The 21,400-nt window shown below is 33.3% G+C and overlaps 1 protein-coding gene across 1 annotated transcript; it reads right to left on the bottom strand.

Moving 5' to 3' along the window:
• Positions 1-118: 118 nt before the first annotated feature.
• Positions 119-19,553, bottom strand: LOC147075786 (heme A synthase COX15). The gene is made up of 7 exons (XM_085942097.1): positions 19,201-19,553; positions 16,018-16,156; positions 12,451-12,583; positions 10,693-10,879; positions 10,097-10,370; positions 8,453-8,721; positions 119-1,166 (listed from the first exon to the last, which is right to left on the bottom strand). Exons 1-7 carry the CDS (start codon positions 19,402-19,404, stop codon positions 1,026-1,028), a joined length of 1,347 nt encoding a protein of 448 aa, XP_085798223.1. The 5' UTR covers positions 19,405-19,553; the 3' UTR covers positions 119-1,025.
• Between the last annotated feature and the right edge of the window lie 1,847 nt (positions 19,554-21,400).

The raw sequence follows: 21,400 nt of genomic DNA, 5'->3' as shown, positions 1-21,400 counted from the left end.
TCCCATACATTTTGTATTTCATAATTAGAATTTTTTCGTTTCTCCGTCGTCGCTTTCAATAATATGTAATAATATAAATAATATGTTAGGTATAAAATTTTTAGAAACTAACACAGGTAAATTCTTTAATAAATACTTTATTGAATAATTTTTAAATCACAAAGCTGAATTCTTAAGACAATTATTTCATAAATGCACTTTGTTTAATACATAATAATATGTCAATCGGACATAGAGGATAAACATCTTAATCATAATAAATGACGAATCAAAACAAAACATACATTTAATGAAAGAAAGGATCGTATGATTCATATGAAAACTCTGCAAAGAATAAAAAATCAAAGAAAATACAAAATAGCATGAGATCACCTCAAAATATTTCAGAAATACGTACACAAAGTATTTTCATCAAGGCTAAATTTACATAATATGAAGGGGCCCCGAAAAACCTAGCATATTAAAACGTAATTTTAAAAATAACAATATTTTTTTCATATTGCCTTCATGAAATTGTTTATCAATTCATCAAAATCTATTATTTTTAACATTTCAGACTCGTATTGATGTCATCGATTTTTGATCAAAGAAAATGGCCATTTGCCTTGCAGGTAAACTAACAAAAATACAATTCAAACGTTTGAAAATGCACTTCCAATTACCTATATGTTGTTAAAACCGTGAGCATACCATATGTGAGAGCCGACAATCTAAAACAATTTAGCCAACTTACCACTTCCACACCAAGGCAGAAGATATTGATTGAAGAGTTGTTTGGAATGGATGTTGGGTAATTGCTTACTCCACACTGGGTCCATGCTTTGAATTGAAATATGTATTGAAAAAACAACAGGTAAATATGAACCAGCAGCGTAATTTCATCCCTTTACTTACAGATTGTGAGGTCGCCGTGTTTTAGATGAGATAAAAGAATTTTTTGATATGGGATATTTGCAATCTTATTTTGTATTTATTGACTAGCTTTAATAAAGTCTTCAATTTAAAATGTCACTAGTATCGATTGTTTATTTTGGAATCAATCTCAGGAGTTTCATTTCGTGGGTCAGCCATACGGCGAGACTGAGGAGAACGAGAGAGCCGGACTGGTGAGTGGCAGCCAGATGAGTCGGGACGTACGTCAGCAAAGTTGACACACCCAAAGTCACCTATAATACAGAGAATAAAATAATTATGGCAATATAACTAAAAAAAAAATTTAGGAGGCACGATTGCTATTTATTTGCCAAAGCTGTTGGGTCCTTGTTCTAGATCGAACACAAGTTGAAAAATGTGCCATTTTGTCACTACCTCATAAGGAAATTAAAAAAAAACAACACTTGAATTTAATCCCAACACATAAAAGCAAGAGGCAAATATTTATCATATTAATTAAATTTACTAAAAATATAGTTCATATCGGCGTATGCAGAGTTGTATTTATTTAAATAACTCGTCTAAATCACTAGTCAACAGATTTTCGGATAAATAGTGAGTAATAATTATTAATGGCTTGCACTTGTCTGCGCAATTAGGAATGCCAGTGGTAAAACACTGAAACAAATTGGCAGCTGTCAAATAATGTCATTTTGTAAACAGAAATAGTAAATTCGTCAAACATCAGAATTCAGTGACAGACAAAGCAATTATGTTGATCATCGATTATCTACACAAACATTAACCAAATAAATACTTTGGATTAAATGTCAGTGATTAAGGCGATGTCTTTGGCCTAAATAACACATATAATGTGACTTTTACGCCATCTTTTTATATTTAAAGGCATCTACCATGAATTTCTAAAAATCTGTTACTAAAAACTTTGGTCAATTCTAACCAGATGGCAGTAAGTTACCATAATATGTTGCAAGTATGAAAAAAATCGCTAGACAAAAATTCATTTACATATTATAAGAATATAATAATATATTCTACTATAATATTATTATATATATATACCTATTCAAATAATTATATTTTTTTTTAAATAAGTACAATATTTTATTATATCGTATTGACATTTTTATGATTTAAAAGAAAAGTTTTAAATCAATTTATACTTGCCAACTTCTTTTTTCATTTTGAATAGAAATTTAGAATGAAAATATGGAAGAGAAGTATTAGTCTATTGACAAATTTTTTATTTTTATTTTATAAAGTAAAATATACTATATGCACATACCAGGTCACACTGCAGATGAATATTACCTACTCTATAAACTTAGGGAAGGTAAAGAAAACAACTTGTTCATAGGAGTGGTCAATTTTAATAGAACATTACACAATAAAAATAACACAAAAACCTTATAAATAGGATAATTAAATATATTTACACTTAAAATTAGTTAAAATTATGAAATAAAACCCTAAATATGTACTTTAAAATTGCTTTGAGCTGCATCCTATACTGTGTGATACAGCTCAAAGCAAAATTGTGTGCACACGTATATATTGCATTTTATGCAAATATACCTGGTGCGGCACTTGCATCCAGGGTATCTGCACACGGATGCTGAATGGTGGCCAACGCTGTCCAAACATACCTCAGCGATCGGTTGGGGACAACCGTTCTCCTGCGAGCTGGTGGCTCTGTGTCTACCTGCGATGTCGACATGTTTCTTGGCCGACCTCGTGCTGGCAGTGTTAAAATGTTGGCTACCCGATCTTCATACCGAATAATAGCTTTCGCTAATCTGATTCAGTACGACAACAGTCCCATAATATCCTTTCGGGGTACATTTTCTAGTTTACAATTCCGCATATACATTAGCCAACAGTTTACCACCGCCAAGTCCACAAAGTGGTTAAAAACCCTCACAGGCCATTTGCATGTCTTCATCGCAGTCCTGTAATAAGTAATTATCCGATCGCAAAGATCAATGCCACCCATCGACATATTGTAGTGCTTTACAATGGCCGGCTGAGTGGCACTGATCTTCCTCTTTACTTCCTTCGACCATCGCATGCAGGTACCAACAGGAGTACTGCCGACCGCAGTGGAAAATAATAACACGGATTTATTTATCTTTCCACTTGACTACACAGACTTTGTCATCCTACCGAACCTTCTCATCCCAATCTCCCCTCTGCATTGCCTTATCGTTTTTTTAATTTCTTAATCACATCGCCGAGTCTATTACTTCTGACAGTTCCAGTTAAGAACATTTTGTCGTGAAGTAACGAATCGGCGAGCTTCAAACTAGTGAAAAAACGATCAGTATAGACAATGCAGGAGGATTGGGGAGAGTCCGGCAGAGTAACTTGACCACACTTGCGCCCAGACCGAACTGCTTCATATCTCCATCTGATACCGTTCCCTTCCCTACATATATGTGAAAATCTATCACTAATCCATCTCTGGCCGCGAGAACAAAATTTTTAAGGCCTACAGAATTGGCTTGTTAAGCACAAATTGCCTGTGTCTACAGCGGCCAGTGAACAGCATCATTTGCTCATCGATGGAGTTATGAGCAGGTCTGGGCAAAGTATGGCATTTTTTTAGAACCTCACTTAAAAAGGGACTAATCTTCCAAAGTTTATCTGTGCAGCCCGTGCGGTCAGCAGTGTTATCTGCAAAATGAAAGTGATTCCGCAGTTCGAAGTACCCGTCTCTGGGCATTGCTTGATTAATGATTGGAATGCTTAGATCATAACACCAGTACATTCGAGTCTGCGGAAACCTTAATGTACCCATCATAATTTTGATGCCGGTGAATACGAATTTCGAATTCGTATTCACCGACCACAAGTCCCTTTTTTGTGCTGAATATAAATTTGTCTGCTCAGCTATTTTTTCGAAGAGAGTGAGGTTGAAGTATTCGAAAAAGGAGCTGAGGACATTGTCAGCAACATGCCCTCTCACCAACAAATCTTCCTCCAATTCCGGACCAGCATTCGGCATACTGAAACAATAGGAAAAAAATATTATTACATTATCCATATTTCCTCATTAATTCAAGTATTTAGCAGTAAAAATACAAATAATGATGGGCAATAATATGTCAACTCCTCATTCGAGACAATCGCTACATCATGTGTACAAGATGTAATGAATTCTTGTTTTTATGCCAAAGCATGTAGGTAATGAAAATGAATCTAGTGTATGACCGGATGGTCTATAAAACCAATAAATATATTATTAAGAAAATTGTTAACCTACCATTTTGTGAGCCAGGGAAGATTATTTTATTAAATTCGGTTCTACAATCATATTATGCGAATGAAAGAAATTCACTACCTATCTATTAGATAATTTACAAAACGTACAAGATGGGCTCGATGACATTTGTCATAAACATAACCTCAAACTAACGTAAAGTATTTATAATTCTACGAAAACGATGAGTCTACGCCTAAAATAATATATATTGATGATAAATGCATGATGGTGATTGAAAATACAGTATATGTAACTCTTTTCAATAATTTTTGAATGTTTGTTTGACAATCAAAACTGCGTGACATAGTTTGTCATTTTGATGTACGATAATAATATTATTTATTATACACTGAAAAGTTTACTTACTTGACAAAAATGTTACTGATGAGTCGATTCCTTCCTGTTTTCAAACAATATACCTAATAATGGCAAAATAAAGAAGAATAATTGTCATAAACCCGATATTCGATCGAGAGCACGAATGCTACCATATGTTAAAATGCGAGATTTGTTTATTATTTTTATCATAAACTAGCTGAAGTACCCGGCTTCGCACAGGGTCGCTTCGTGGTTATATTTATCTTAGATATTTGAAAAATAATAATAGGTAATTATTTTTTTAATATTAAAATATCTTTGTAATACAATATGGCAATATGAAAATAATTCTAATAGGAGTAAAGGTCAAACATAAGAACACTAAATTAAAATCGAATCCAAAATATGAAAACGTTATTAATGTTATTAATATGTAGTAAAAAAAAAATCAAAATTGGATGGAACAAACAAACAACAAACTTTGTATTTTATATAATAATAATTTAGACACCTTCGCAGGTGTGCGCACAACAACTGACAAAAGTTTCATCGCAATCGGATGAATGGTATAGGAACGCATACGAATAGTAGAAGAAGATGATTTTCTAAATCAGAAATCTTCGTGGGCACGCGCATGACAACTCACCAAAGTTTCATTGCATTCGAATTAATGGTATAGGAACGCATACGAATAGAAGAAGAAGAAGATGGTTGTACTAATTCAAAAACCTTCGCGGGCAAGGGCACAACACTTGATCAAAATGTCATTGCAATCGGATGAATGGTATAGGAACGCATACGAATAGAAGTAGAAGATGATTTTCTAATTCAGAAATCTTCGCGGGCATGCGCACGACAACTCACCAAAGTTTCATTGAAATCGGATGAATGGTGTAGGTAGGCATTCGAATAGAAGAAGAAGATGATGGTTGTACTAATTCAGAAACCTTTGCAGGCGTGCGCACGACAACTCACCAAAGTTCCGGATGGATCCAAAAAAACGGATGAATGGTATAGGAACGCATACGAATAGAAGAAGAAGAAGAAGGCAGTTGTACTAATTCAAAAACCTTTGCGGGCTTGCGCACAACAACTGGTCAAAATTTAATCGCAATTAGATGAATGGTATAAGAACGCATACGAATAGAAGAAAAAGAAGAAGAAAATGGTTGTATCAGAAACCTTTGCGGGCGTGAACACAACACTTAGTCAAATTTTCATTGCAATCGGATTAATGGTATAGGAACGCATACGAATAGAAGAAGAAGAAGATGGTTGTACTAATTCAGAACTCTTTGCGGGCGTACTCACAACAACTGGTCAAAATTTCATCGCAATTGGATGAATGATATAAGAACGCATACAAATAGAAGAAGATAGAATAGAAGAAAAAGAAAATAGTTGTAACAATTCAGAAACCTTTGCGGCGTGAGCACAACACTTGATCAAAATTTCATTGCAATCGGATGAATGGTATAGGAACGCATACGAATAGAAGATAGAATAGAAGAAGAAGATGGTTGTACTAATTCAGAAACCTTCGCGGGTGTTGACACAATTACTGACGAAAATTTTATTGCAATCGGATGAATGGAATAGAAACGCATACGAATAGAAGAAGAAGAAGAAGAAGATAATTGTACTAATTCAAAAACCATTGCGGGTGTTACCACAACAACTGACGAAGGTTTCATCGCAATCGGATGAATGGTATAGGGACCATACGAATAAAAGAAGATAGAATAAAGAAGAAGAAAAAGAAGAAGAAGAAGATGGTTGTACTAATTCAGAAACCTTCGCGGGTGTTGGCACAATTACTGACGAAAATTTTATTGCAATCGGATGAATGGAATAGGAACGCATACGAATAGAAGAATATAGAATAGAAGAAGAAGAAGAAGATGGTTGTACTAATTCAAAAACCATTGAGGGTGTTACCACAACAACTGACGAAGGTTTCATTGCAATCGGATGAATGGTATAGGGACCATACGAATAAAAGAAGATAGAATGAAGAAGAAGAAGAAGATGATGATTTTTCTAATTTAGAAACCTTTATGGGTGTACATACAACCACTTACCAAAATTTCATTGCAATCGGATGAATGGTATAGGAACCATACGAATAAAAGAAAATATAATGAAGAAGAAGAAGAAGATGATGATTTTTCTAATTCAGAAACCTTCATGGGTGTGCATGCAACCACTTACCAAAATTTCATTGCAATCGGATGAATGGTATAGGAACGCATACGGGACAGACACACAGACAGACAGACATTCATTTTTATATATTAGTATAGCCTATACTCTTCCCGCAAGTGCAAGCAATAAGTTTACAAAGTTTTATTGCAATCGGATGAACGGTATGGCTGCGCATTAAATACGAACAAACAAACACACAAATATTAATTTTTATATATTAGATAATGATAAAAAACAGTTGTAATTTAAGCAAATACTAATTGCAAATAATTCGCAGTTTCAAATTTTGAATATAGGCAGGTTTCTACGTAAATTAAGTTAATATTGTAATTTCAATTATTAAGTTATTTTTATTCATATGGCAATTTCGCCTCAAACTAATAAACTGATTTTTGTCAAAATGCAGAGAAATGTTATTTTGTCTTGTCTATGTGTGAGTTTCATTTTCAACGTCATGTTATGGTTGTGTGTGTATTTTGTATGAAGATATTTTGTTTCCAAATAATTCCACGACGGCAGCACTATACGGCCAAGCGTCGGCTAAGTGTTGTCAGCATGTTGCCAATTCGAGCAATTATTATGGTTTCGATTTCTATCGATTCGTTAATATACAAAAATACAAGATTAAATTTAAATAACTGCCGTAAAAATTAATAAATAATATTTTTAATAGAAACGCTAATCGCTTTTTGCGATAAATTGCGTCTAAACCGACATATTTCGATTTTAATTGCATGCTTTCTAACCTCTAAATCGATGTTTTTTAAATTTAAAAAAAAAGATATAAGGATATAATAAATTCCAATTTACGTTTAGCGTTTCGCTAGGTAATAGATTTAGGTATATTTTTATCGTAATTTTGATAATAAATCTTATGTCATTCATTCTTACCACCCGATAGAAATGTACCGAATTTGACACGTATTTTTGGTATATAGAACTCCACGATACATCTTAATTTTTTATTTTATTTTTCTCATTACTTTTGAATATATATCTACCGATTAATAAACTTTTCTAGCTATTTTTCGATAACAACTTTACCTAGAGACATCACCTTAATGGATTTTGAAAAACGAATTGTCTCAGTCGCTAATAAAATAACACGTTACCAAACAGTTGTTAGAATGGTGTCAGATTCTTGTGGCAGTGCGGGCGACTCATTTAGGTGTTAAATGACTAATACCGCTCCAAAATGATTTTGTCGTGACCGCAATGCCAAAAGAATCTGTTCTTCCTCTACAAATGGACATTGTTCATCCGCGACGATGTAAAACTAATTAACTTTCTTTCGTTATATTCATAGAGGTGTTATATTATAAGATAATAGTTCAAAATGTGTACATATTATATATCGTAGTCTGAAATCAATAGTGATACAATAATGCCAATATAAAAGATAGGTCCTGTTTTTTTATAGATTATCTGTTTTATAATGATTATAAGAATAGTGCAATTTAAAAAAAAAAAAGGAAAAGTGAAATTTAACAAAATGTAATGTGAATACGTTATTCCGGAAGTAAAATGGGGTTATTATTATATTTTGGACTGTCTGAATTTATCATTGTAAGGAATACTTTCATCTGTGAGTCATGTTCGTATTAATAATCATAGAAAACAACTGCATATAAAGATACATAAAATACCATCTCTCCATTCTTATTTTGTATTTATCATGAAATCATTTTAGCTTGAAAACAAATATAAATTTAGGAAAGAACATTTATGGATGGACAATTAATTATTCTAGCAGACTTGATACAAAAATCATACCTGTATCCATGCCATTACCGCCAGAGCATTGACAGCAAGCTTAGCTTGAGGTGGCAAAGTTTTTCTACGAGACAACAGCCAAAGAGCGGTAATAGTCGTCACTGTCAGTGTGCCGAGAATTCGGTGGTCAAACTGAACGGTAGAAGGGTTTTCCGTGAAGTTTTTGAGCGTCGAAGACATAGCTAATATATCATCGGGGATCCATTTATCTCCCATTTTGGGGAAAGAGTTGTACACTAAACCGGCGTCCAATCCAGCCACAAAGGCGCCTGGAAATAAATCAAGGTCCATCAAGCAAATAATTTTTATTATTTTCAAAGAAGAATGGCATGAATTAGAAAGAACTAAATGATGAATCGATGCATTGCAATAAATAAAACGTTATAGGTTCATAGACTAGTAATCATTCCAGAATATTTTCATAGTATTTATCATAATGCCTGAAATTGAATTGAAAAATCTAATGGCCGCCATCTTGGTATTTTACAGGTTTCCAATTGCAAAAGTTTAACTTTGAGTTATCAGTACTACAAAATACACTAAACTGAAAATGAATGAGGGTAATAATATTAGAACATTGAAAATTTGGCCTCTATCTTCGTATTTTATGGGCTTCAATTGCAAAATATCAAGTTTAACTTCAGATAAGTATTCAGCACCATACATACGTGTCCAAACTGAAATCAATCAAATCAGACGGTGATTATAGAAAATTTATAATTTGATTTGATGATGCGCAATTTTTGCAACATTAGGGAATTTTGTGTCTCAAAAGCGTACGCGATTGACAATCTGTGTTTTTTGAAATTCTATTTTAATAAGTAATGTTTCGAATTATTTTTGTTTTCCTACTTCTATTTTGTTCGTCTTCTTACATAAATAAAAAAAATCTTATTTTTTTCTTAATCTGTCTGTTTTACACTGATTTTAGGATTTTTACAGGTTTTTTTGAAATGTCTCGATATTTCGAGAATTCTTTTCTGGAAATCCCGAATCTCGAGAATTCTAAATTTCATCATTTCGGGAAATCTCGAATCTCGAGATTGAGATTTTCTCGGGAAATACCCAACTCTATACGTAGGTATATATTGAAGTGGCTCAATATATTAAAAATAACTCTTGGGATATCATGCCAAAGTTCATGCTTTTATACAAAAGCACACAATTCATTTGATTTTCTTAGGTAAGCCATGGGACTATAAAAAATTGTTTATTTTGATAGCTTTGGTACCCATAGTCTTTTAGCTAAATTCACATAGGTTTGATGCGTACATTGTGTTTAACATTGCGTAATGAATTCGGAAAAGATTATTAGTATTATTATCATTTACGGCACTACAACCCTTGGCACGTCTTGGCCTCCTTCAAAAACTTCCTCCATCCTGGACAATCCAGTGCCGACACTCTCTCGACACATGGCCGATTCAGCACAGTCTCTGCATTTTCATATGCCACATGATCCGTGTATCAGGAGGTGTCATTAACGCTAAAGTGAAAATGAACCAAACCTGAAAGTGTATCTGTACGATCTTTGTACATAAAGGCATCTCCTAAGCACAGCAAAAAAAATTCAAACCTCATTGTTAGGTACATTAGGTGCAGTTCCACAAAGAGAGAGCAATGTAAATGATTTATAATGTTTACCTGAAACAGCTGTGAAAAACACCAAAGCTTTTGCAGCATGCGACAATATCGTGATGGTTTTGAGGTTGGGAACTTTTGCTAGACTAAAGTTATACGCAATGTTCAAGGGCGGCGGCCTAAACACTTTTAACGCCCCTGCTAAAAGACCAGTGTACAGAATGAAGGCTAAACTTAAATGGGCTGCGAGTCTGTACTGTGATACTCTTGGCACATCGGATGGTCCTTGGAACCTGTCTTCCAGCCCTGACTTCACCATGTACCACCCCATTAGACCCTGAAAGAATAATTCTCATATATAGGACAATTCCATTATTTTAAATTAAAGATAATACAACTGTATGTGTACAGTACGGCAGTATACGGTAACATGATTCGGTATTTCGACATTTCACTTTACGGCAAACTATCTAGAAACATTTTTCTCTTATGGAAGAATTAGGCGACGCTAAATGGTATATTGTCTATGGTCTCTACCGCCAACAGTATAGCTTCTTTCGTATTGCTTTGTCTCGTATGTTAACTTGCAATAACAAATAAATACGTAATTACCATCATTGTAAATATATTAAGTATCTTTTCCCAACTTCATGTCATACCTGTGCTCCGACCAGAGCGATATACGCGGCGACTCGCACTTTCATTCCTTTGTTGAGATATCCGCGTGCCCAAAAGAATGTCGCCGGAATAAAAACAACGGCGCCGATGCATCTTCCCCACATCCTGTGCCCGTATTCCATCCACCATATCCTTTTGAATTCCGACAATGTCATCTCTTTATTCTTACTGGAAACGAAAACATAACTATTATTGCATGGGTGATATTATAGTTTATGTGGGGACCGATTCTAAGAGATATATCTGGGTAGATAAGAAGGGGGTTTTCATTAATGGAAATAAATCAATACCTGTTGGTGTTTTCATTCGCTGCTTGTTTTTTGGGGATTGATTGGTGTCATGTTAAGCACAATGCACACTAGCATTTGACTAGACCAGTAATGCACAAACCACGGCCCGTGGGCAATATGCGGTCCAAAATAAGTACTTCATCACCAAATTTTTCATTGAATACAACAGCAGTGTCAGAAATTTTATTAGGGTTGATACTAAGTTCTATCGTGCAAATACATAATAATGTATGTAATGCAGAGTGGAGAATGATTAGAGTAACTGATATGTAACTAGTAAATTTTTCATCTAGTATAATATATCATTATTTTTAAACACTTTTACCCATTGCGGCCCGTGAAAAATTAGAAAATGGATAAATTGGCCCTTCATTCAAATAGGTTGTGCACCACTGGAATAGACCAACATAATCTCAACACAGAAATACCAATAAAGTTGAATTCACTCCTGCACATGTGTAGTCGGAAGACTCAAAACGTCAATAAACTCAATTGAGTATCCAACAATCAAACTATATATTCTATTTGTATATTGTCATCATCAAAGTCATCAAAGTGACTAAGTACAAAACAATAAAATATTTTAAAGTGTTATGAGTGCCATTTGCACAATTGTAATCGATCTAAAAAAACCCTAATATTGCATTCACATTTAAAATTTTAACATATCTAGTATGTTTCCATGCTGAAACTCTCTCTGATCGGCATTTTTCAAGACAAGCATCATGTCAGTAAGATGTCAGATAGTCATTTAATTCTTTTTCATGAGAAACTGTACTTGGCCATTTTCTCTTGTATGACGATGATATATATTATCTGCCCATTAAATGCCGGGAGGTTTTGTATGGCGGCAAGTGAGAGGCCGCGAATTTGTTAGCAAAAATAAACCATATTATTTTTTTTTTTAAATATATTGGAAAATTTATCATAAACACTTACCAATCATATGCTAAATGTCTCATTATTGGACCAGTATTTTAACCGAATTTTAAATTATTCAAAACAAACACCTGAGACTGGCGTTCTGTCTTCAAAGACAGGTGAATAAGTTCGCGTTTTTTGTATGGCCGGCACTGTACGCCCGGCCATATCCGCGAACTAGTTCGCTTTGGCACAAAACCGACTAAATTTTAAAGTAATTTATCTCAGCTTCGCTTGAGCATAAATGTATAATCCATTTCTTGTAATTCTCAAGCCACTCCGGCATCAGCAATCAATCCGAACACCTCAATCCTGAGGAATAGATTCAGATGATGTTTTTGCATCAATATACGTATTTGGAACAGTTACATGGGGTGTGCGAATGGCTACAATCAATCCTCGTAAGTTTGTTAAGATTACTCTACACTTTGAAGAAACATATTATGTTCCATTTTATCGCAACCTTTTTCTATTCTTTAAAAATGTGAATGTGATATGAATTATAGGTATATAGATAATATTGATTACATTTTATATTCTGGAAATTGTTGATATTTGAAAAATTCTGCCTCCCATTCTTCCTGGTGCCAAGGCATTTTTTCTCCGAGGAGTTTCCATGTCACCATAGATAATCCTGATTCTGTCAATCGTGTTACACCACCTGCAGAGAATTTTCAAGAAGGCACATCACATGAGTTGTTAAATTTTCAATATTGGTTAACTCTATGGACACACTGCGTTTTTTTGGTTATGGTCGGGACAAACTATAAACTTTTGTATTCTTTATGCTGAGATTGGTATATTTTGGAAAGTAATTAATACATAGGTTACTGCTTCGTTAATTTTTTAGTTATAATGAAAGGCAATTAAGTCAAATGGCCAAAAATGCACTTCCGACCTTGTAAAGTCAGTACTGCGTAATTTGCGTGTGCGTACACTTTTGCACACAAAAATTTTAATCCGCACAAACATTCGTATGCGTAAACCATTTGTGCGCGCAAATTTGTTCAAACCAGTACCAACCTTTACGTAGTGATACACCCCTGTTACAGGCGGGCTTCTCCCGGTGTAAAATAATCATTTAGTAGCTATCAAGTCGAAACGTAACCCTGACCTCTAGAAACGGCTTCGTAAAACATCTAATCTGATTCCTTGCTCAACCACGTAAGTATTTTTTTTATTCATAAGTAAAGGCCTTCGTCCGGTGTGTGAAAATCACATATTGGGCGGAGGTGTAATTAAGATACATTTAATTTAATTTAAAAAGTATAAATGATGATGGATGAAAGCGATAATTTTAAGACTAAATATAAGTACTTATTCAAATCTAATAAATTTTGCCGGCAACGTTGAAGTCTCCGCGCGCCTGCGCCGAGGTGGTCCTCGTGATTCGTCAAATCGAAAGGATCACGCGATAAAATTTGGCCAATCACGAGAGTCCTTTTTGTAGAATGGCGTGGGTACGTGAAGTTTAAAAAAAAAAAAAGTTAGTGAGCGTCCGGTTTTAAAACGATACGGACTGACGACTGTAACTGTAAAAAACTACAAAATAACCTTGTCAAACTCAAGATTAAAATATATACCTAATACCAAGTTACGCACAAGAAAGTCTTAGTGTTTTATTTAACCACAAACATAAATATATCGTTCCTTTTTTTTTGTGAATCCGGGGTTCGATGGACACATGAGCTAGCCGCTGGAACCCCGGGTATCTCAGTAGGAGGTGTCGAAATGTATTTTATTAATATATCAGTAAAATATTTTTTTTTCTCAATTTTACTAGGACAACAATTTTGACATGCTTGGTATTATCAGCAAAACTACAATAATTGACAAACATAATTAACCAGTTGAGTCACCTTTTTTATTATTTTATTTACTTAAAGATAATTTTTTTTTCATATTTAATTTATTATACTGATATTTAAAATTAACGGGGCTGATAGTGTCCAAGGGGCAATAATAATAATTGTCCTTTTACCCTGCTAGGCAGGTTAACTACATTTTGATTAACAATATATAATATAAGATACTCACATTAATTATATTCATCGATCACCCGCATTGGATATTAATTGTATGCATCAACAGAACATCTGATTTATCCTTGCAGAGTTTTTTTGGATATTTTTTTGTCAACACCAAATATGTAATTATTTTTAAGAATCTAATAGTCCATACAACTTAATTTGTAATACCACCTACCGGATGCTCTTATAGGCACAATCTTTTCATTACATTATTCTAAATTGTTGACTGTAACATTTTTACTACAATTCCATCTTATTTTACATGAAGTAGTATAAAATATTTTTGAAGTTATACTTCTTTAGGCGCATTTGGTAAATCAGATCGGAGTGTATTTTTGGCGTGTGAAATGTAACACATAATTTATTTTTTCACACAAAAAAAACACACTCGATTGGATTCGAACCAACGATTGTTCGGTTATCAGCCGAACGCACAACCATTACGCCACAGAATGATACTGCAATCGTGACGATTATACAGTATAATATTATAGTTTAGAATTGTTCCGTTGCCTAGACAGCGAATTTATTATTGTCGGCCATTCGCAATTCCTTATGTAAACAAACCATTAAACGTCATAGTGGCAGTTGTTACTTTAAAAATAAAAACAACGATAAATAATTATACAATTTAGTAATATAAGTTAAAGTGTATAGAAATAAACCAACTGCGTTCCAATAAGCGGTCCTTTTTCTTGAGTGTGTAATTTAACAAGATAATTAAGAGCTAGTCGAAGAATCTAGTTTATCACAAGTTTTGTTTTTGTTTTGTTACGCCAAAGAAGTATAACTTCTAACGCGCGTACATAAGTACACACACCGATTTTTTTTTAAAGGCATGTTTATGAAAATATTTTATTGAACTATAGTATATTATTGAATATCTTACCGAATTACACAATGATTGTAAAACACGTATAAAACATCGGACTCTACTGTTTCTACAAGGTCCGCGATGCCTTAGCTGTAACATGCCGGCCTATAAAGTCGTTGGTCTTGGGTTCGAATCCCGGATCTGACAGATTCACATGTTGTCTTTTCAATGTATGTTTGGAACCAGAGTATGAAGCTAATAGGTTGAGCAAGTGGCTAACATCCATTTCTCGTAAAACAAAAATCTAAAACCACTGAGGCGGCTGATTGTGGAAGCCAATAAACGGAAAAAATGCATATTCTTAGGATAAAGTCTTGAAATGAAATAAAAAATCTAGGAATAATATAATAGATTATTTATTTCATAATAACATAATATTATATAATATACTTACTTAAATAACATATACATTTTAAAATAATGGATTCATTAAACCTCATTAAAAATAGATTGTTATTTATGTTATTTAAATGACAAATTATTCATATCTTTTTAGGGTGCCATAACAAGACTAAGTTTAAAAACCAATGGCTTATACGTTATAATTGAACAATATATTAATTATGGAATGCTCGCTTACTAAGAAATTAAAAGTTCAATCAAAAACATTATATTTTCAAATGTCAGCAATTAAGTACTTACATAGATTCAATATAAGTTACAGAATTATTACGATTAGTGAAGTTATTATTTATATTCAATTAAAGTTATCACTAAAAACTTATAATTAATCAGACCATATTTAGCAAAGAATTAAATTTTAAATACATAAAAACTTGGGAGCTTATGCATAGTAATACTTACTTAAATAAGTTAGCCGATATTTGGATAACTATGAACTAATATAATTAACAACGAATTAAATTTTAAATACATAAAAACTTAGGGGCTTATGCATAGTAGTACTTACTTAAATAAGTCAGCCGATATTTGGATAACTAAGAACTAATGACTAATAAATAATAGATTGTACACACACGTTGGTGAACAGAGATAGTAAATATATTTTTGGACAAAGCAATGTTGTTTAATAACTGTTAATATTTAGAACATGCTTTCGTAATCTTAAGTATTTTTAACCTAAGTACTAATAAAAGAGTTACTTGATGGTTTATTTCACCGTTTTTCTTATAATGATGTCAAGTACATAGTAGATGCTGTATAGTAGGACAAAATAACCAGTGATTGTACCTAAGACAACTGCAATGAACACCATTCCGGAGCATGATAGAAGCCAGTATCCGACTGCTTTCGAGGATTCTTTTGGGGCATTTTTAATAGTCATGCATCTTACGACAGTCAGTGAACCATTTTTGAAAGACTGGACAATCTGAAAAAATAAATTAAACTCAATTAAACTAAGGGTCAAAAATGATAGTCGGTTGATAATAAAAGGGAAAATCTTATCAAGTCTGCCATTGCCGCTCGGTTTCTACAAAGGAGAATTTCTCAACTTTCAAAATGTTCAGAAGCCTTACAACGAACAAAAAGGCGGTTTCTCAGTGAAGCAAAAGCTAAATCAGCATAAGGATAATGCACACTCTAGTGTACGCCGACTAAGAACTTGGAAGATTACTCCTAGAACATTCCCGTTACAACTTTGAAGGGTGTCTAATATTTGTTATGCCTCGGTATATGCCATTATAACAGGTGTGGAGATGAGGCAGGTAGTGGATGGAGAAGCAAGTATAAACATAGAGTAAACAGGTCCGTTACAAGAGTGCAATTTTACAGTGCAGGTGATAGTGTATCTGGGCTTGACCATAGAGAACTCTGCCGGACGCGAATGTAAAGTTAAATGTAGAACAATCATCATCAAAGGAGGCGGTTCGCCCACTCGACTCCTAATCAGTAAGTTGTGAGGCTAATACGGCTGAGTCAAATTCGCATGTTTGGATATAGCACTCTCAACATGTTGGATGAATAGGTCCATATGCATCTTGAAGGGAAAATGGAAATTTATATATTGATTGTGATTTTTTTGAATGCAGAGGTCAATAGCTTTGAGATCGTCATGCATACGGATATGACACCAATTAAATCTGAACTTAAAAAAGCTAAAAGAAATTGCATTCCCAATATACCAACACACGTAGTATTAATTCTTGAAAGGATATTTCTTAATCTGAGATGTCATAACTGGTTACATGTAAATTGTACGTAAAACATTTCACTGTAGCACAGTTCTTACCGGAAAGAGATGACCGTATACTATACAGTCTCCAATTTTATTAGATTCAATTATGAACATTAATTCAATTTTCATAGCTGATTTTCGCAAAATTCATGAATTCAAGAATGAAAACCTAACCTAACATAACCAATCCAGTATATCGGCTATTTTAAAAATTTGTTTGCTGCTGGCTTCCTGTAAACCGACAAAAACTGTATTTTATTTAGACATAAATTTTATGTCAGTACTACACGACCCAAAGATGTTGGACTGTCTTTAATATACGGCCATATATTTCCGATACAACATTTCACTGTGAAGTGTGATATGGCAAACTGCATATGTACAAGTTTCCGGACACGGTCATAACTATCATCGACGTTGTTGGCGTATCCAAATTGGGATTATGTTGTTGTCAAGTCGAATGACTTTGTGCAGAGCGCCTTAATAGCACCTGTACACGTGCATGGATTTACTTGCACCAATAGTGTGTATTTTAAGCTATTGCGATAACTGTTTACACGCAAGAGTGCTGACTGTCGCTCCAATGACATTCTTCAAGCGTAAGCGAGACGCAAATGTTGTCACTATATCAGTGGCGAAGAATGACTTTTTGAAAGAGGTAGGCTGTGGGAGTAACCATGCTTGTCAGATATATTTGCGGGAAATAAGAAGATAACCCGATATTACTACTGATGAATAGGTACGCTAAAACGAAGAAATTTCAAAAGCTTAATTGGTTTGTTATAATTACTTCATAAAAATAAGCAATTAGTTTGAATTACTTATGTATTTTCCTAAACATTTATAAACGTAACATACGCTCAAAATATATTACCTATCATCTATGAAAATATCCGTTGTCGTCAATGATCATTGGTTGTTGTATAATATATATTATGTTCCATAACAATTTATAATTTAACCCGTAAAACTAGACATTTTAAAATACTTCCATATTTAAAACACAAACTTAGGTAGGTACAATATCAGATATCTAAATTATCTAATGAGTGAACTTAATAAATAAATAAAAATCACGAGATAAATTATTTTATATTTTTAACAACAATCAATACATGTTTATGTGATTGAATCCCATAGAAATTATTTTTTAAATTATCTTCTTATTAATTATTTTGAATAAATGTGCTCTCGCGACGTAAGCGCTAACGAAATAGCTTGTACATTTGTATGCGGGACGCCAGACTTTTTGAAATAATGAGAAAAAAACTTCATATTGAAATACCCGTCGATTCACGCGAAAATAATCCTATATAATATGTGAAGCGAAACGCGGTGTGTTCTATTTTTTAAAACTTTCGAGAGATGCCATAGATGGTGCTTATTGAAATATGGGAAAAGATCGTAAAATTATGACAATTATACGATAGATGTCTTTGGGCATATTGAATATATTATTATTTGTGATTAAGTATATAAATACGTCAACATGAAAATAAAAATTATTTTTCTTAAGAAGATAGGCTTTAAATAATCGCCTAGTATGGAGTCTTCGCCACTGCACTGTATGGTGCTATTTGAGATTCAGACCGGTTTGGACAGGTTTGTAGATAATCGCTAAACATCAAAATATTCTGTGCGGTGAAGTTTGTATTTCTTCCGGCAGGTTCGCCACTATCGTTCTATTGCGCATGCAAGTACCAATTATTGCATGAAAATTTAGAAGCTTCTGAACTTTTTTGATCCATGAATGCAATCTTGCAACTTGTACAATAATACTTGTTTACACGTGCATTTTCTTATTATGGCCGCGATAATACGTACTGTCAGCAGTAAATCCAAGCAGTGTAAACGGGGTATAATTCAATTTTATGTCAGGTATTGCATCATTTTTTACATTAATATTATAGAATAACATATGAGAAATAATTTTAGTAGCTTCTATTAAACCTAATAATATCATGAGAAATAAATTTAGTTTTAGGTGTTAAACCGTAATAAAAATAATACACTTTGTGTGAATTAAGCTATCAGGCAATTTAGAATAAGAATAACATGTGGAATTGAAATCTACAATAGTTAGTATACATCAAAATACAGATTATATTATTATCGGTAGTCGGTTGCCAAGACACCTTTGATCTAATTTTATTTCAACCATGATAGAGGGTCCTCTACCAGTATATCAGAGATAAAAAAATCAATAATATTATTAGTCAGTGATGTTTGAAACTAACCTTATTACGCAATCCGATTGTGGTTGAACCTGTCAAAGAATTTTTAAATCGACAGCTCGTTTTAAACGCATTGCAATTGGACATAATAGGTTTTTGGTGAACATTTTCTAAAACGAACCGGCTATGTTTAAAAACGTTCGCCGAAAAAGTATGGAAGGTTTTTACAGACGCATAGTTTATACACAATCTGGAAACGGCCAGCATTTTTAATATTTTAAGAGGTCGCAGACACTGATAAACTTTTTGTTAAAATATTATTTTCAAAAAAATCTAATCATTCTTTTCAGATAAGGAAGATATTATTATTCTATGTGGATGACAGAACCGACAGACTATTTTGACTTTGACAGTTTAATATAGACATGTCCAAACACAATCGTTAGTTACTTTCTTCGGCATCGATTACTTGGATCGTTACTTTATTAATTTATTTACGAATATACTAGATTAGAAAAATTAGCAAAGAGGTTGGATTTCGTATCTTATTTTCAAAAATACCTAGGTATCCTCTTTTTTATTGTACCGGTTTATAAAATAATATGGATCAAAACATTAAAATAATATAGACTGGGAAAACAAAAGGAAACCGCTTAAAAGTTTTATTCACTTTGAAAGTGTGAACATTATTTTCCATTACAGCGGTGCATATAATCGAATAATATTGTTTAATCATGCTGTTGTATTTTTGCAAGATATTTCTGTAATTTAGTACAGCTGTTTTATACATAATTTATATTGTAGGTAGCTACTGTTACATCCCTGATTTCATAAATACGATAGCTAACCGAACGGCCGAACGCACATCTTAAAATCTTTGATTATCCGTCAAGATGTTTATAATTTTAGGTAAGTACCTAATTAAAAGCATGAATGGCGATGGAAGAATTTGAATAATAATGTTATTGCTTTACATATATAAATTAAATTAAATAACATAGCTAGCACGTAAACATTATCAATATACTATTACGCAAATATGTTGTACTGTAATTCAGCGGACACGCAAAATGAAATCATACGCTTTATGGAATGCGTTGTTTCAGTCGCTGACTAATGAATGTCTCATCAATGTTTGTCGCCTTCAGCTATAGAAAACAATAGGCTACTGTTTAAAGGGGCCTCTCGCAGGAGGAACGTGTGAATTAACTTGGAAAGGATGTCGGCTGGAAACCCGGTCCGGGTTCTTCGTTAAGATTGAGAAGACCTTTACTCCGCGATTGTTATCAACGTGAAAGTAATTTAATAATTCGAAACTTAGTTTCATTATAAAAAGGGTCGTAACACTCGTAACTGATATGGCATCTAGATACAGAATAATAACTTTAAAATTGTCTGATAAAATAAACACATGTTCGGAAGCCTAAAATAAAATAAATGGAGAAGCGTAACTAAGCTAGTGAAATAAGTAAATTAACAATAAGTTAAACTAAGTAAATTTAATATAAGTAAGTTAGTGTATCAGTAATTTATCATCTATGATATAATTATTAATTTACAACAGAATTAAACGAACATTTACTATCATTTAATAACACCACAATATTCAAATAAAATTTTCAAACAAATGAACAATTAATTTTAATTTTTGATATTACACCCAATAAACCACTGAGCTAGTCAACGACCTTATTGGGGTGGTATTAGTACCTATGTGAAATTGTAGTTGTCCACTTTATTAATTTAAAAACATATATGATTGCAGAAAAGCTTGGAGTGCAGAACCAATACAATACTTACCTAGTAATTTAACCAAATTATGAGGAATACCAGAAAACATAAAATTAATGCGAATTGATGTGGTAGGATCAGGCTAGGGATCTCGCAAAGAGATGGGCAACGTCCAATCTCTGGGATCTCAAGTGTGGAAATTTTTGGGATAAACTTAAGCACGTGTTAAAGAATATGCTATTTTCAATAGTTACTTCGGTATCATAATAATATGAATTTTACGTTAATGTAACGTACTTTTTCAATGTTTTTGGCGGCAGCCAACGCTGTTTTTTACTTGGGGCTTATGGCTATCAGGCCATAAACTACCTTGGTCTATGGGGATGGCTTTTACATGTATATTTATTAATCTTTTCTGTGAGGAATACCGTGTGCAGAACCAATACATATAAGGCAGTGGCAGAACCAGGGAACTCAGAAATAATAGGAACTGAAATACCTAACAGGTGTGGAGTACCAGGAAACCGTTCTT

Source organism: Rhyacophila brunnea, unplaced genomic scaffold (genome assembly GCF_057557595.1).
Source record: "Rhyacophila brunnea isolate RB1 unplaced genomic scaffold, BYU_Rbru_1.0 scaffold_14, whole genome shotgun sequence".
Classification (NCBI taxonomy): domain Eukaryota; kingdom Metazoa; phylum Arthropoda; class Insecta; order Trichoptera; family Rhyacophilidae; genus Rhyacophila; species Rhyacophila brunnea.
The sequence above is the reverse complement of the archived record's forward strand: the minus strand, read 5'-3'. Positions and strand labels throughout refer to the sequence as shown.

What these genes read in the sequence shown, in the direction of transcription:
- LOC147075786 (XM_085942097.1), bottom strand. Translation starts at nt 19,404, where the DNA reads ATGCTGGCCGTTTCCAGATTGTGTATAAACTATGCGTCTGTAAAAACC. An exon ending in CAATCGGATTGCGTAATAAG is followed by an intron (nt 16,157 to 19,200) that starts GTTAGTTTCAAA and finishes TTATTTTTTCAG; the next exon opens with ATTGTCCAGTCTTTCAAAAA. An exon ending in GTTCATTGCAGTTGTCTTAG is followed by an intron (nt 12,584 to 16,017) that starts GTACAATCACTG and finishes AATTCTCTGCAG; the next exon opens with GTGGTGTAACACGATTGACA.